At 39.6% G+C, this 17,287-nt stretch overlaps 1 protein-coding gene across 1 annotated transcript; it reads left to right on the top strand.

The window, feature by feature from the left end:
- Positions 1 to 346: 346 nt before the first annotated feature.
- Positions 347 to 16,713, top strand: LOC150006215 (MIT domain-containing protein 1-like). Its single transcript, XM_090280125.1, has 5 exons — positions 347 to 637; positions 5,008 to 5,109; positions 6,737 to 6,873; positions 6,950 to 7,036; positions 16,540 to 16,713. Exons 1-5 carry the CDS (start codon positions 487 to 489, stop codon positions 16,711 to 16,713), a joined length of 651 nt encoding a protein of 216 aa, XP_090136251.1. The 5' UTR covers positions 347 to 486.
- The last annotated feature ends 574 nt before the right edge of the window (positions 16,714 to 17,287 follow it).

Raw genomic sequence — 17,287 nt, forward strand, 5'->3', positions numbered from 1 at the left:
CCGGGCTCACGGCTCGCTCAGCAAGTGTCCCGGAATCCCTCCAACTGGGGAAGAGAATCGGGTCGGCCAGTGGCTTTTTGGGAACCAAAGGGACACTACCGGAAGCAGGCGCATCTAGGTTACTGTGACCCGCAGACTCAAATAGGGAAAATCAACGCGCATGTACATATGGTTCCCAGATATGTACTCCAGGCAAAAATGCAGTAGTTTTGGCCATAGATTCCCAACTTACTAGCGGTTGCTAAATGTTAAGTCTGAACTTACCCGTGGACAGGAAACTGAACAGAGAGACCATCAAGCGTTACACTCAAACTCTGCCGTTACAGCGCGCGCAAAACACTGCACTTTTGTTCCGGCTGTGTCCCTCCCACTCAAGGACCTGGAGAAGAGCGAGGGAAGCACGTTGTGTCACGTGATCGCTCCCCGAAGTGCGGCAGACCAGTGCAACTCTGGCTGGGTTTGAGGTGGAGAGGAGTTTTCAGAATTATGGCAAAATGTGGGCCGGGGCTGGATTCCGAGAGTGTAGCTGCAATCACTGTGTTAAAGCGGGCGGTGGAGCTAGATTCCGAGTCCCGATACCAGCAGGCTCTGGTGTGTTACCAGGAGGGGATTGACCTGCTCTTGCAGGTTCTGAAAGGTGAGCAATAAACCCTGGAGGGGGATTACAGAAAAAGGAGCGGGATCCCGCTGCGGGATCGCGCAGTGTAAGAGTTGGTGATCTTTGTGCACCACGAGAAAGCAAATGCAGAAGGTGACACATTTTACGGGTATAATGAATTGATTTCTTTTATATCTTTAATAGATTGATGTTATCAGGAAACGGGGGGTACTACTATAGATTTTTAAGAGACATAACCAAATATAATATATAAACCTTGGTAGGACTTGTGTTTGAAGTAACTAGAGAAGACGTTAGAAACCCCCCCCCCTTTTTTTTTTCACCCAGGACATTTTCATTGCTTTTAGAGAGAGAGGATTGGTATACTCCTGGGGGCCTAGACTGTGGATGTAGTGCCTGGTCAGGGCACCAAACCCGCAACCGGGGCTTGTGCCAGACGTGAATCAAAACCGAAACCTTTCGGTCACAGGTCAGCCCTCCAGCCAACTGAGCCACACTGGCCAGGGCTAGAAGACATTTTTAGATCATTTTGAAATATAGATTTGGTAACATTAAAATTATTAGCTTTCTTAAGCATTAGGGTTTCTTGGAAAACGTTTTTAATTTTAATTTTTAAAATTTTTTTAATTTTTAGAGATGTAGACCGAAATATTTTGGGAAGAAGTGTGGAAGCAAATGTAGCAAAAAAAAAAAAAAAAAAAGAACACTAACAAAAACCCTGGCTGCTGTGGCTCAGTGGATTGAACGTTGTCCTGTGAGCCAAGTGTCGCTGGTTCGATTCCCAGTCAGGGCACATGACTAGGTTGGGGGCGCGAGTGAGAGGCAAACACACAGTGATGTTTCTCTTCCTCTCTTTCTCCTTTCCCCTCTCTAAAAATAAATAAGTAAATAAACAAACAAATAAATAAACGCTAACAATTTTTAAATCGAGGTGCTGGGTAATAAGGATGTTCATTACACTCTTAACCTGTTCTGTTTAAACAGTTTAATTAAAAGTAAACAAAAATAAAATCACATAGTAGAAGAAAGGAGTTTTTTCATAAGAAATAGGTTTACTGATATTCGATGTGAGCAATGCTAGATTGTGGATGGGACAGGGAGATTTTTATGTAATTATTCAGTGTCGTGAAGTACCCACATAACCCTAACACCAGCACAGTGTCTAGTACTTAGTAGACACCCAGCAATTGTATTATATTGAATAAGACCAGCAGCCTCTGCTTCCCTCACCCAGTCTGGCCTAACATCTCTCCTCCTGTCCTCTGCCTTTTAGCCTGTGTATGTAAAGTAAGTGTTAAAGGGGTTTTGAGACAGCAGAGGGCGTTCTTCAACATTCGGTGCTTCTCTCTGCTATAAAACTGCCTTGCGCAGGGCATATTTAATGAGGATGATAACAATGAGTACCATTTATGAGTACTGAATGCTAGGCACTGTACAGAACATATTAAAAGCATGATCTTATTTCATCCTTAAGTTTCCCTATGAAGTAGGAGGTGATGTTATTCTCATAACGTAAAAAAAGTAGAGTTCGCTTTCCAATTTTGCTATAGTTGGTAGACTCACAATCCCAAATCAAAGCTTTAAAGACTCTGGTATTCTGACTGCCAAAAGGAGGGATGGTGTACACTGCTGGTCAGGTGGAACACTGCTCAAATACTGGCGCTTCAGGAATCTGAAGCAGAAGAATCACAGGAGTGTTGCTCCAGTGTGCTCCACTGATCCTGTAGAGGTTACAGAGACAGTGACATGATCTTACAGGTTAAGGTGCAGGTGGAAAATAACTAATACAGGAAATAAGTGCTAGGAGAGAGCTATAGACAAGTGCAATGAGGATTTAAACAGTTAAAGATCATTTGGGGGTGGGATGATGGATGTGGCTTTTGACAGATGGCTTTTAGAGGAATAACTAGAATTTCAGAAATCAGAAATTCAGCTAATAGTGTTCAAATTCTATCTGTGCTGTTTAACCAAATCAGTGGTTCACTTTAGTTCGGCATATGTCTATAGGGGAAGAGTAAGAAGTAAAGATTAATGGTAGATTTAGCTTTTAACTTATTTCATGGACAAGGAGAAGCCATTTAAAGTTTTTAACAGAGCAGTGATGTAATTAAAGTTGCATCTCAGGGCTTGTCTCTCTTAGAAATATCGTCTTCTCCCAAATATTTGCATGGCCTACTCCCTCTCCTCTTCTGTCTTTACACAAATATCACCTTTTTTTTTTTTTGTGAGGCCTTCCCTGACCTCCAGGGTAACATTACAACTCAACTTCAGGACTCCCTCATCCTTCTTCCTTTCTTTATTTTCTTTAATAACACTTACCACCATTGAACATACATGTTTTACCACCTGAATGATAGGGGAGAATTGTGTCTGTTTTATTAACTGCTACACCCCCAGTGCTTAGAACAATGCCTGGCATGTAGTAAATTCTCAATAATTATTTCTTGAGTAATCTGAATATGGCAAGATTGTAGGAGACACCTTAAACTGAAAAGACTGAAGTCAAGCAGACCAATTAAGGTGCTCCTGCAGGAATCAAAATGAGAGGTTATAAGGGGCCTAAATGAATCAGGTAGGTGACACCAATATTAGGAAAAGGAGGAGACAGTATGGATATTGAATTACTGACATTGGCATATGACCAAAATATCTGTATGACTCACTTTATTGTGATAATTGCTTTATTGCAGTCATCTGGAATTGAAGCTGCACTATCTCTGGGGTATGCCTGTATGTGTATATTTATAAGCCTGCATATACTTTCTAGCTGTGTTGACTGAAAGGGTCTAGATGTAGTGATAGGACTTTCCTAGTAGCAGTGAGACCACTTAGCACCCAGAAGTTGATTTCTTGATACCATTCTAATAAAAGGAACTAGGGCTCCTTGGAAAAATGGTTGCTTCCAGGGCTGGGGTAGGGAGAATGCAAAATGAATTTAAAACATTTTGTACAGAAAAGTAAGGAAGTGCTCGAAAAATTATCGGGCATGTTGAAAGAACACAGAAACCAACATTAAAGAGCTCTAAGCCAAAGCTGATATAATTTGAGAAAGGAAATAATGATAGTATTGGATTACAACCCATAGAATAAAATAAATACTCATGAATCCATATTGATATAAATTAATAATTGAATAAATAAATAGATGGGGAGAAGGGACAGTTCTTCCTTACAGTAAAATTCCAACTAATAAACAGGAATGATAGCAATAGAAAATCACCATCTGGCAAACACTATAGTAATACTTGTTGCTGGCAAGGACCATCGATGGATGCTAAAATTAATGGGTAAAAGAGTGATGAGAAACATGTCTTTCCACAAGATGCTTATTAATTACAAAGGAGAAAAATAGTGATTTTACAGTGGAGAGATTTGTGAACTTCACCTTAACCAAGTGGTCAGAATTAACATCACCGGTAATAAGACACATCAATATCATGTACAACTGGGAAGGGCACAACACTTCTGTGATTTTTTTTGCCAAGAAAACCATAACTTTAATCTAATCATGAAAGAACATCAAAATGAGAAACAAGTCTACAAAATAACCACTACTCTTCCTAAAGGACAGGGTAATGAAAGGCAGAGAGAGACTAAAGAACTATGACAGACTGGAGGAACAAAAGAGGAGACATAACAACTAAATGCTATGTGGGATCCTTGACTAGAAAACACACTTTTTTTAGTGAAAAAAATGGGGAAATAGGTGTATAGATGACTTAATAGTGTTGGATCAATTTTAATTTCCTAACTCTGATGATTGTGCTATGGTTATGTGATATGTTACTACTAGGGGAATATGGGTGAAAGGAGTCTGTGCTATTTTTGCAACTTTCCATAAATATATAATTAATTCAAAATAAAATGTCTTAAAAACTGAGCATTTAAAAAAAGAAGGAACCAGAAGTGATTTGGTAACTGATTAGGACTGGGGCAGGGGGCACTTTGGGGTAAGATTTTATTGATAATTATATTCAAAATTACCTTACATTTTGGGGTGGCTAGGAAAATGATTGAGCATAAGCTATAATGAAGAAGACTACAAGAGAAGCTGGTTTTGTGGAAGATAGATATTGTTAGCTTCCTTTTGATTATGTTAAGACTTCAAACCTGTGGGTGATTTAGGGCAAAATAGTGCTCACACTCAGGTATGACATGTATTAAGCCACCTTTGTTGCCGTACCAGATTTGGTGTATTCTGCAGTGAGACACAGTGTCAGAGTCCCCTCTTCTTTAGGGACTGCTTCAGATATTTAGTGCGCCAATGATCAAGTCAAAATTATGTGTTTTGGGGCAGAGGCAAACCAGGCAAAGGGGTAGACTTGGGAAGCTGGAAATAAGTAGAAAAACAGTTTTTGAAACTTGGGAATATATTTTTTAATTTGTAGGCACCAAAGATGATACAAAGAAATGTAATCTCAGAAAAAAAGTTTCTGGCTACATGGATAGAGCAGAAAACATAAAGAAATACTTGGATCAAGAAAAAGAAGGTAAAGTGGCCGTTTTAGAGAATGTGTTCATACATTATTGACAAAGCCCATTTCACTCAGTGTTCCTGGCTCTGCCTTTGGAGCTGTGTGAGATCTACATCATTTATCCCTGGAGCTGACAGGTTTACTCTGCATTTCTGCTCTCCTGTACAGAAGCTATTCTTACCCTTTGTGGGGGGAGGGGGTTGAGTGGGAAGTGAGGTGGTAGTCAGATAACCTCTTGAGAATCTGAAGAAAGCTATAAATACTGCAGATCTTTGCCTGCTGTTTTAAGGAATTCACAGATCCCCGTGGAGCTTATGTGTACATCCAGTTTAAGTTAACACTACACAGGAATACTGAATGTGAATCCTGTATTTAATTTCTTTTTTAATAAAATGCCCAAAACACTATAGTATCTGAAGAAATTCTTTGGGGTTTTGTTGTGACTCAAAACATTTCAGAAGTACTCCTAATGATTAGAGATGCCGTAATATTGCTCCCTGTTTATTACTAGTTTTCTCCTTATGAGCATTGAGTTTACAGACATAAATATAAGTTGCCACAGTTGCCTGAACTGCATGCACACTCTGCTGCTTTCTGCAGCCAAAGAACTTTTGCCCTAAAAAGCCAGTACCTCCAGCTCCCCAGTTGCTCTTTCTTCCTCTCCTGACTACAGCCCTCTCCCCACCTCTTCCTAGTATTCTGTACCAGCCACACCCTGGTTTCCCCACTGAGCTCCTCTGTTGAGTGGGAATAAAATTGTTTCCTTTACCCCAAACTGAAATCTACAATGAAATTTCTCTCTAAATAAGACATTGATGAAATACAGAAACATCAGCATTGTGGTTTGAATATATTGGGTTGAATTAACCTATGTGGCTCTTGGCTTCAGAACAGATTTATAGTTGCTAACAGTGTATCTGTGAAAATATTAGAAACAAAATACAAATTACTGGTTTTTAAACAGTTTGAAAGTGAAATCAGCATATAGATTAGAAACTACCCATTAGTTTTTTTAGCCTTTCCAATAATTATTTATTTTTATTGAACAAACTCATTGGAACTATCATACTAATCCTCTGGCACCCTAGTCTTTGGCTTGGGTTATTGAAAAGTACTATCAATTTCTGCTTAAAACACTCCCTGCAAGTTCTAAGAAAGACTTCTAAATTCCATATTATACTGCATTTATGTATTTAATACTCACTTTAGCTATTGAATTGCAGAACATAAAAGACTTAAATATTAAGAGAAGGACCAGAGAGCCACTCAATTATAACTTGTAGTTCTACTCATGGTGACAAGAATATCAGATATTTTTATACATATAGTCCTCTCTTGAATAAAATGCCTGGTTTCTAGGAATCAGCTCAAGAACCTGTTCCAAGAAATCTCTGGACCTTCCCACTTGCCTGGGCTCAGTAAAGGCAGAAATCACTCACAGAATGGTTTGCCTTACTTACCTCTGTATGTGTAGCATCTTGCCCTGTGCCTGGTATACAGCAGCCATTCACAAATGTTTACTGAGTGGAGAAGTTAAAAAATTAATTTGTACCTGATACTGATTAATTACTATATATAAATATAATATGTATAAAAAGTCGGCACTGGATTTTTTTTTTATATTAAAGCTTGTGTTTTGTAGATGGAAAATATCACAAGCAAATTAAAATAGAGGAGAATGCCATAGGTTTCAGTTATAAGACACTTTTTCAAGAATATCTTAATGAGTCAGTTACAGAAGTTTGGATAGAAGATCCTTATATTAGACATATTCATCAGGTAAGTGAAACAAACATGTGATAAAATGTTATTTAAAATGTATGAGTTAGTAATAACCCATCCTAATATCTTTCAGCTATATAACTTTCTTCAATTTTGTGAGATGCTTATTAAGAGACCACGTAAAGTAAAGACAGTTCATCCTCTCACTTCCCTGGATGAAGTAGGTATCTGAAGGCATTTACTCTTTCTCAACTTAATTTTATTCAGTTACAAGATGAAGTTCAAGCAAGGAAAACTGGATGTAATGCTTCAGCTAGAGCTATTTCCTTGGGGTGAACTTATTATCTACCAGTAGGCACAAAGCACCTTGAGAAAATGCTATTGATTTTAGTATCTTGTACTTTGAATTTGGCCACTTTGCTAAACTCATTCAAATATTTTGTTAATTTAGTCTCTTGGATGTTCTAGGAGGCAGTCACACTGCATTATTGACAATTTCATCTCATTTTTTTTCTACCAGTTACTACCTGTATCTCTTTTTCTTGATTGATTGCATTGGCATTCTGGGCGATCATATAGTATGATAGCGGACATCTCTCTTGATTTTGACTTACGTAGTTTAACAGGCTGTCATCCTTGTTGTATTAGACACTCAGCTAATGAGATCATAGGCTTAGCCCTCTGGTTCAATTTTGCTCATTTGTTTGTGTTGTTCATTAGTCTCCAGTAATAGGTGATATCATATGGTATTTTTCTTTCATTGCCTGGCTTATTTCACTATGCATAATTCTCACTAGTTCCATCCATGTTGTTGCAAATGGTAGAAGTTCCTTCTTTCTTTCTGCTACATAGTACTCCATTGTGTAAATGTACCACAGTTTTTTGATCCACTCATCTACAGATGGGCACTTAGGTTGTTTCCAGCATTGGGCTATTGTAAATAGCGCTGCTATGAACATAGGGGTGCATAGGCTCTTTTGAATTGTGTTTCAGCATTCTTCGGATATAATCCACTAGCAATGGAACTGCTGGTTCAAAAGGCAGTTCCATTTTTAGTTTTTTTGAGAAAATTCCATAGTGTTTTCCATAGTGGCTGCACCAGTCTGCATTCCCACCAACAGTGCACTAGGGTTCCCTTTTCTCCACATCCTCACCAGCACTTCTTGTTTGTTGATTTTTTGATGGTGGCCATTCTGACTGGTGTGAGGTGGTATCTCATTGTGGTTTTTATTTGGATCTCTCTGATGGTAGTGATGTTGAGCATTTTTTCATATGCCTTTGGACCCTCTGTATGTCCTCTTTGGAGAACTGTTTGTTCAGGTCTTTGCCCATTTTTAAATTGGGTTGTCTGTCTTCTTGGTGTTGAGTTGTGTAACTTCTTTATATATTGTGGAGATCAATCCCTTGTCTGAGGTATCATTGGCAAATATATTTTCCCATATGGTTGGTTCCCTTTTCATCTTGCTGATGTTTTCTTTTGCTGAGCAGAATCTATTTAGTTCGATGTATTCCCATTTGTTTATTCTTTCCTTTATTTCCCTTGCCTTAGGAGATATATCAGTGAAAATATTGCTATGTGGGATATCTGAAATTTTCCTGCCTATGTTTTCCTCTAGGACCTTTATGGTGTCATGGCTTACATTTAAGTCTTTGATCCATCTTGAGTTTATTCTGGTGTATGGTGTAAGTTGGTGGTCTAGTTTCATTTTTTTTGCATGTCCCTGTTCAGTTCTACCAGTGCCATTTATTGAAGAGGCTCTTTTCATTCCATTTTATGTTCCCCCTTTGTCGAATATTAGATGACCATATAGACCTGGGTTTATTTCTGGGTTCTATATTCTGTTCCATTGATCTATATGTCTGTTCTTATGCCAGTACCAGACTGTTTTGATTACCGTGGCCTTGTAGTATAGTTTGGTATCAGGTATTGTGATTCCTCCAACTGTGTTCTTCTTCCTCAAGATTGCTGTGGCTATTTGGGGCCTTTTTGGTTCCATTTATATTTTTGAGGTATTTGTTCTAGGTCCGTGAAATATGTCATTGGTATTTTAATAGGAATTGCATTGAATCTATAAATTGCTTTGGATAGTATGGACATTTTAATGATGTTGATTCTTCCCATCCATGAACATGGTATATGCTTCCACTTATTTGTATCTTCCTTAATTTCTTTCTTCAATGTTATATAGTTTTCTGAGTATAGGTCTTTCATCTCCTTGATTAAGTTAATTCCTAGGTACTTTATTTTTCTTGTTCCTATAGTAAATGGGATTTTTTTTTCTAGTTTCTATCTCTTTTATTGTTGGTGTACAGAAATGCCTTCGATTTCTGAATATTGACTTTGTACCCTGCTATTTTTCCGAATACACTTATTATGTTGAGCAGTTTATTAGTGGAGTCTATAGGGTTTTCTTTTCTTTTTTAAAATTGTTAGCGTTTTATTTATTTATTTGTTTACTTATTTATTTTTAGAGAGAGGGGAAAGGAGAAAGAGAGGGAGAGAAACATCACTGTGTGGTTGCCTCTCACTTGCACCCCCAGCTGGGGACCTGATGTGCAAGCTAGTCATGTGTCCTGACTGGGAATCGAACCAGCGACACTTGGCTCACGGGCCGATGCTCAATCCACTGAAGCACAGCAGCCAGGATTTAAGGGTTTTCTATGTGCACTATCATGTCATCTGCAAATAATGCCAGTTTTACTTCCTCCTTTCCAATTTGGATGCCTTTTATTTCTTTTTCTTGTCTGATTGCTGTGGCTAGAACTTCCAAGACTATGTTGAATAGGAGTGGAGAGAGTGGACATCCTTGTCCTGTTACTGACCTCAGGGGGAATGCTTTGAGTTTTTGCCCATTGAGTATGATTTTGGATTCAGGTTTCTCATATATGGCCCTTTATTATGTTGAGGTATTCTCCCTCTATTCCCATTTTGCTGAGTGTTTTCATCATAAATGGGTGTTGTACCTTATCAAATACTTTTTCAGCATCTATTGATATGATCATGTGGTTTTTGTCTTACATTTTGTTTATGTGGTGTATTACGTCTACTGATTTGTGAATATTAAACCATCATTGCATGCCTGGGATGAATCTCACTTGACTGTGATCTATGATCTTTCTAATGTGTTCCTGGATCCAGTTTGCCAATATTTTGTTGAGAATTTTAGCATCTATGTTCATCAGCATTATTGGCCTGTAGTTTTCTATCTTTGTTGTGTCTTGACCTGGCTTTGGAATTAGGGTAATACTGGCTTCATAGAAAGAGTTTGGGAGTCTTCCCTCTTCTTGGATTTTTTTGGATAGTCTGAGAAGGATAGGAGTTAGTTCTTTCCTAAATGTTTTGTAAAATTCACCTGTGAAAGCATCTGGTCCAGGGCTTTTGTGTGCCGGGAGTTTTTTGATTACTGCTTCAGTTTCACTAGTTGTTACTGGTCTGTTCAGGCTTTGTGCTTCTTTTTGATTCAGTTTTGGAAGATTATATGTTTCCAGAAATTTGTCCATTTCATCTAGGTTGTCAAATTTCTTGTGATACAGTTGTTCATAATAATTTCTTACAATCCTTTGTATTTCTGTGGTATCAGTTTTGATTTCTCCTTTTTCATTTCTGATTTTATTTGTTTGGGTCCTCTCTCTTTATTTCCTGATGAGCCTGGTGAAAGGCTTGTCAATTTTGTTTATCTTTTTAAAGAACCAGCTCTTGGTTTTATTGCTCTTTTCAATTATTTGTTTAGTCTCTATGTCATTTAATTCTGCTCTGATCTTGATGATTTCCTTCCTTCTACTTGCACTGGGTTTTGTTTGTTGTTATTTCTCTAGGTCAGCTGTCTCAACCTGTGGGTCGTGACCCTTTGGGGGTCAAATGACACTTTATAGAGGTTGCCTAAGACCATCGGAAAATACATATATAATTACATATTGCTTTTGTGATTAATCACTATGCTTTAGTTATGGCTGGGGGTCACCACAACATGAGGAACTGTATTAAAGGGTTACAGCATTAGGAAGGTTGAGAACCACTGCTCTAGGCCTTGTAGCTGTAAGTTTAATTTTTTATTAGAGATTCTTCTATCCTTTTTAGGTAGGCCTGTATTGCTATGAACTTTCCTCTCAGGACTGCTTTTGCTGTATCCCATAAGTTTTGGGTTGTTATGTGTTCATTATCATTTGTGTCCTGAAACGTTCTGATTTCTTTCTTGATGTCATTGTTAACCCATTTATTATTTAATAGCATGTTATTCATTCTCCATGAGTTGAATGTCTTTGAGTTTTTTCCTTGATGTTGATTTCCAGTTTCAAGCCATTGTGACCTAAGAATATGCTTGATATAATTTCAATTTTCTTGAATTAGTTGAAGCTTGTTTTTTGTCCTTCCATGTGGTCTATCTTTGAAAATGTTCCACGTGCACTTGAAAAGAATATATATTTTGCTTCTTTGGGGTGAAAAGTTCTATATATATATATCAACTAAGTCCATTTGATCTAGAGTGTTGTTCAATGCCTTAATATTTTTGGTGTTTCTTTGCTTCGAAGATCTGTCCATTGTTGACAATGGGGTGTTAAGGCCCCCTACTATGAATGTGCTGCTGCTGTCTATATCCTTCCTGAAGTCTTTCAAAAATGTCCTTACATATTTGGATGCTCCTATGTTGGATCCATATATGTTTACAAGGGTTATATCTTCTTGATGGATTTTTCCCTTAAGTATTATGAAATGTCCTTCTTTGTCTCTTTTTATGGTCTTTTCTATGAAATCTGTTTTGTCTGATATGAGTATTGCTACCCCAGCTTTTTTTTCATGTCCATTTGCTTGAAATATTTTCTTCCATCCCTTCACTTTCAGTCTGTGTAGATCTTTTGTTTTAAGGTAGGTCTCTTATAGACAACATATATGTGGCTCATGCTTTCTAATCCATTCAGCTACCTATGTCTTTTGATTGGTGCATTTAATCCATTTATATTTAATGTTATTATTGATAGGTACTTATTCATTTTCATTTTCCTCCTTTGTGCTTGTGTATCTCTCTGTCTCTGTCTGTTTCTTCAAGTTTTTTTTTAAATTAATTAATTTATTGTTTGTTTATTTTTATTTACTTATTTTTACAGAGAGGGGAAAGGAGAAAGAGAGGGAGAGAAACATCACTGTGTGGTTGTCTCTCATTCGTGGCCCCCAACTGGGACCTGACGTGCAACCTAGTCATGTGCCCTGACTGGGAATGAAACCAGCGACACTCGGCTCGCAGGCGGATGCTCAATTCACTGAGCCACAGCAGCCAGGGCTTGTTTCTTCATCTTCTTAAAGCATTCCCTTTAGCATGTCTTGCAATGCTGGTTTGGGGGAGATGTATTCTTTTAGTCTTCTTTTGTCTGGGAAACTCCTTATTTCACCTCCTACTTTGAATGAGAGCCTTGCTGGGTAGAGTATTCTTGGTTGTATGCCTTTGTTTTTCATTGCTTGGAATATTTTTTTGCTATTCCCTTCTGGCTTGTAGTGTTTCTGCTGAGAAATCTGATGCTAGCCTTATTGGAGCTCCCTTGTATGTTATTAGTTGTTTCTCTCTTGCTGCTTTTAGGATTCTCTCTTTGTCTTTGAATATTGCCATTTTAATTATGATGTGTCTTGAAGTGGGCCTGTAGGGGTTCATCTTCATTGGGACCCTCTGTGCTTCCTGGACTTGCATGACCTTTTCTCTCATCAAGTTAGGGAAATTTTCTGTCATTACTTTTTCAAACAGGTTTTCTGTCCCTTGGTCCTCTTCTCCTCCTCCAGGTATTCCTATGATATGCATATTATTATGTTTCATGTTTCTACGTTGTCCTCCAGCTCACTGATCCAATCCTCTGCTTCCTCTAGTCTCCTTTTAATTCTTTCCACTGTGTTCTTCAATTCAGAAATTGTATTTTCATTTCCTCCTGGCTCTTATCTCTTATTGATAGCTTCTATGTCCATTTTCAAGCTGGTTTAATTCTCAGTAAGTTCCATGTAGTTTCCCTGTTCTTTGTAGTTTTCTTTGAGCTCACTGATCTCATTGAGCTCCTCTATAATCCATGTTTTGAATTCCATGCCTGATAGTTTGCTTTCCTCTTTTTCATTCAGCACTCATTCTGGGGATCCCTCCTTTCCTTTCAATGGGGGGTTGTTTCCCTGTCTTCTCATTTTTGTGAATCTTCTTGTTTGTTACTCCTTCTTAGATTGATCTGTACTTCCTGGATCTGCCCCTGATGGCGTCAGATCGTGTACCAGTTTGGGCCTAGGCAGCCTGTTGGAGACTACTAGAGATCTACTGCCTTTTGTCTGTCTCCTTTAGTTGTTTATCTATTCAATCTGTGATCAGCCCTCAGGCTTAAGCACTGAGGGTGGGGCAGATTAATTCCTGTGGGCGGGGTTTTTGCTTCCCCTCAGGCTGATGCCACTTGGAGGGGAATTGTCTGCCTGCAGTATGGGAAATGAGTCAGCATTGGGACCCAGTCAGCTGCTCCCCCAGTTCTCTCCTCAAAGCCACTGCCCCAAATTCTCCCCACGCTTCTCTAGTCCTCTCTGCCTTCCCTCTGCTTGAGCCCAGGGTAAGTGGGTGCCAAAATAGTTTTGTACATGATCCACTCAAGAACTCTTTTTCTCCAGCCGTTTCTTTCAGGTCAGCAAAAATCCCTGTTGCTTTTTGTTTTTCACAGCTGGATGCTATTTTACTTTCTGCTCTGTTGCTGTAGGCTGGGAAGCCCAGCTGGGGGTTTAGACCCTGTCCTTCTCAGGGGAACTTCCGGCTGCTGAGCTATTTCTCAGTCCCTTCAGCTGACACCCATGGGAGCCCAGCCAGCCCTTTCACATCTCTGCACTTCCTACCCATCACATTGTGATGAAGTGGCCTTTTCTGTCTCTCCGTGGTTATAAGACTTCTCTCCAGCTAGTGTTCAGTTGGTTATTCCAGATGATTTCTCCACAATTAAGTTGCAAGTCCAGACTGGTCCTGGGAGGAGGTTAGTGTAGCTTCCACTTACTCCTCCACCATCTTGGATCCTCCCATGTATTTTCTTCCATCTTCAATATTCAAATGGTTATACAAAAATTCACCATTTTGATGTTTTTGTTTTTTTTTAAATGCACGCTGATATGACAGCTGTCACAATACAATCTTAACAAAATGTTTTGAATGAAGTTAAAGACAACTAAGCACAATAAGAGCCACCATATGGAAAAAAGAACCAAATGAACTTTTTGACCAATGCAGTAAATTGAGGTTGTTTTTACATGTTCCATGTTATCAACAATGTATTCATGAACATCTTTGTGGAAAGCTTTAATTATGCCCCTATAATATTTTCAAAACAATGCCTATTTGACATTTAGCTATATGATTTACTGGCAACATAACATTTAGATCAATATTAGACTGGGATGGACACCCTGAGGTCAGGCAATCTGAGTAGCAGGTTATATGGAAAGCCTATGAACAGTTTTATTATGTTTGGATGCTTTGCACATTTTTTTAAAGCAGTGCTTTATGAACTAATAAATGGCAAAAGGCTGAAAATACTAGCTACAGTAATGAAGTATTTTGACTAGTTATGGTTGTAAAGAAATCATTCTAGTCCAATTCTGTTTTTTAGGATGGTCACTATTTTCATTTAGGTTAAAGATCTGGGATAGAATGGATTATTTTATAATTTTTTAATCCTCTCCTGAGGTATGCTTGTTGATTTAGAGGGGGCGGTGGGTGGAGGTGGGAGGGAGGGAACAGACAGATAGACAGTCAATCAGTTCCCTCCCTTATGATCCCTGACCAGGGATGGAACCTGAAACCTAGGTATGTGCCCTGACCAGGAATCAAACCTGCAATTGTTTTGGTTTTCGTATTAAAGTCCATAACCAGGCTAAATCCTTTTGTAGTTATGTCCTAAAAACACAATTCCCAGGTTAAAGAGTCTCACATTTTCATCACTCTTGATGTTTTGAAAAATTATGCTGTGGAAAAGTTGAACTAGTTTACACTCCGTTCAGAAAGGTTAGGAGAGTTTAATAGAGGAAGGGATACTTAAACTGTTTTAAATTCTGATGGTGTTTACCAAGTGGATGGGAGTAGCATAATCCAGGCATGTGCAAAGACAATGAGTCATCTACTAATAAGGCATGTTTTGGGGACTCCCACTTCAGGGACAGAGTTACACAACTAGTCTTCTATGGCTACACTCCTCTAGGAAGTCTCTGTGGCTAGACTCCACTGCTTTGGTTAATCCCTTTGTTTTTGGTTCTGTTTGACTGAGTTTGATCTCATCCCTCATTCAGTCATCCAGTATTTATGGAGTGGTGTACAAGGCACAAGGTAGTAAGGGAATAGAGAAGGGGAGAAGACAAATTCATGTAATTCTAAAACATCTGGACTCCTAAAAGCAGCTGGAATCTATTGAAGTGTTTTTAAGCAGGAAGGTGTTACGTCACGCATTAAACAAAACTACCACTGCCAGTGGTATTGCGCATGAATTAAAGAAAAGCTAGACCAGGGGCATGGAGACCAGTTAATAGACTAATGCAATTGTCCAAGCTAGAGATAATAAAGGCCTCGACTTGGGTAGCAGACATAAAGAAGGGGACAGATATGAGAGACATTTAAGGCCACGGACTGGTTCTCGTTTTCATGGAACTCACAATCTAGTGGGAGATACTAAAAAGCAATTAAGGCAATAATTAAAATATTATCCTAAGGTGCTGTAATAGGGTAAGTACATTAGAGGGCCATCTATTACTCGGATTAGTGGAACTGACATTGAAGCTGAGATATAAAAGGGGTAAAGTATTACAGCAATATATAACAGCTTGGCAGGGAAAAAAAAAGACCCATTCAAAGAATTTAATTCCATCGGTTGACACTTAAGATACATAAAACCGCTGGTATTTAAGAGTGGAAGAATGGGGAGTTGCAAAAGATAAGGAGGCAGGAGAAATAGAGGTCAGATAATGAAGAGATTTAAAAATCCAAGTTAAATGCTTAATTTTACCGTGAGGGCCATGCTGAAGAGTTTTAAGGAAACTCAAAGATCAGATTTATACTTGAGACATCACCTAGAGATTTAAGCACGGAGAATCTACAATACTTGGCTGAGTGAGGGTGAGAGACAGTCAAGGATCTAATTTATACTTTTGCTTGGTGCATACTGAATCCAAACAAAAGAATTGAGTTATATGACTTCAATGTCTGATGGGATGACCGCTTTGGAAACCACTTTCTCAACTCCCGAGCCCTGGACAGATCCTGCTATTAAAACCAGGGTGTCCTCTCTCTCCTAGAGGAGGCTTGGATTCATCTGCGATAAGTGCACCTCTCTTTTATTTCATGCTTCAGTACCAGAGAGGTCCTCCACATGAATGATACTCCTTCTTTCGTGGTCAGGATATGGTCAAGTCTTGAAGGCATGGTAAAATTTTGTTTCAACTAAGTTTGCTTATCTCTTCTCACCTTGTAATGATGAATTTTATAGTTTTTCTTCAGAGGACAATCTTATTTCCACGTTCTAGGGGGCACTGCATCGCAAACATGTTTCATCACAGAACAGAAAACAAAAAATAATAGTCCCACTTATCCACCTAGACAGGCCCAGCTCCTTCAAAAGACTTCCAAGTTATTTTGCCATCTCTGACAGTGCGTCATTTACCCAGAGACGGTGATGTGCATGTTTTATTTCGCCTTTTCGTCTCCGTGGACACGAACGCGGCTGGAACCCAACACGTTTTAGTTTTTACTCTCCGGTATTGGCGAGAACCCTTTCACAACTGGAGCCGACTACTCCCAAAGGCTGAGCGCAAACTGCGGCACCTCCAGCACGAAGGTGCGGAGCCCGGCCAGCGGACCCCAGGTGCCCGGCCAGCCGCCGGCCCCAACACCCTGCGCCCGGAAGCCGCGTGGCTAGCATAACCCACCTGCTGCTTCTGCCCGCGCCCAGTGTCGCACGGCCTCGTGCCAGCTCCGGCCCTGCAGGATGCTCGCGCAGTTGTCGCCTCTTTCCCCACCCCGCCCCGGATGTAGCGCGGGAGGCGGGGCCTCGCTCTCCCCTGCGTGGTCCGGGCCCCACAGGGCAACCCAGGGGGTTTATTAGGGTCCTTGGGAGTGCCCGATGCGGCGCCAAGTCAGATTAGAGGCAGGGTCATGGTGCACGCCCAAAAGCCATAGATCCCCCAGTTCAAATGGACGGTCCCTGTGTGACAGCAAGAGCTAACGGTACTGGGGTGAAGGTAGGAACAGTGGCCGTGTCAGGCTGGAGGAGAGTGAGCCTAGGAGAGTAAGCCAGCAACCCCGGGCACTCAGGCCACACGCTAGGTCCAGGTGCCAAGTAAGTACTTTTACTGAGAGTTCAGGCATTGCGCCGGGTCCTTAACGGATCTCCCAGTCACAGCCCAATAGGCAGATAACTCTTCTTGGAAGGTAAGGAAACTAAAATCAGTTTTGAAAGACATTGCATTTAAAGGAATAAATGCTTGTATTCC

Source organism: Furipterus horrens, unplaced genomic scaffold (assembly GCF_987537825.1).
Source record: "Furipterus horrens unplaced genomic scaffold, mFurHor1.1.pri manual_scaffold_6, whole genome shotgun sequence".
NCBI lineage: Eukaryota > Metazoa > Chordata > Mammalia > Chiroptera > Furipteridae > Furipterus > Furipterus horrens.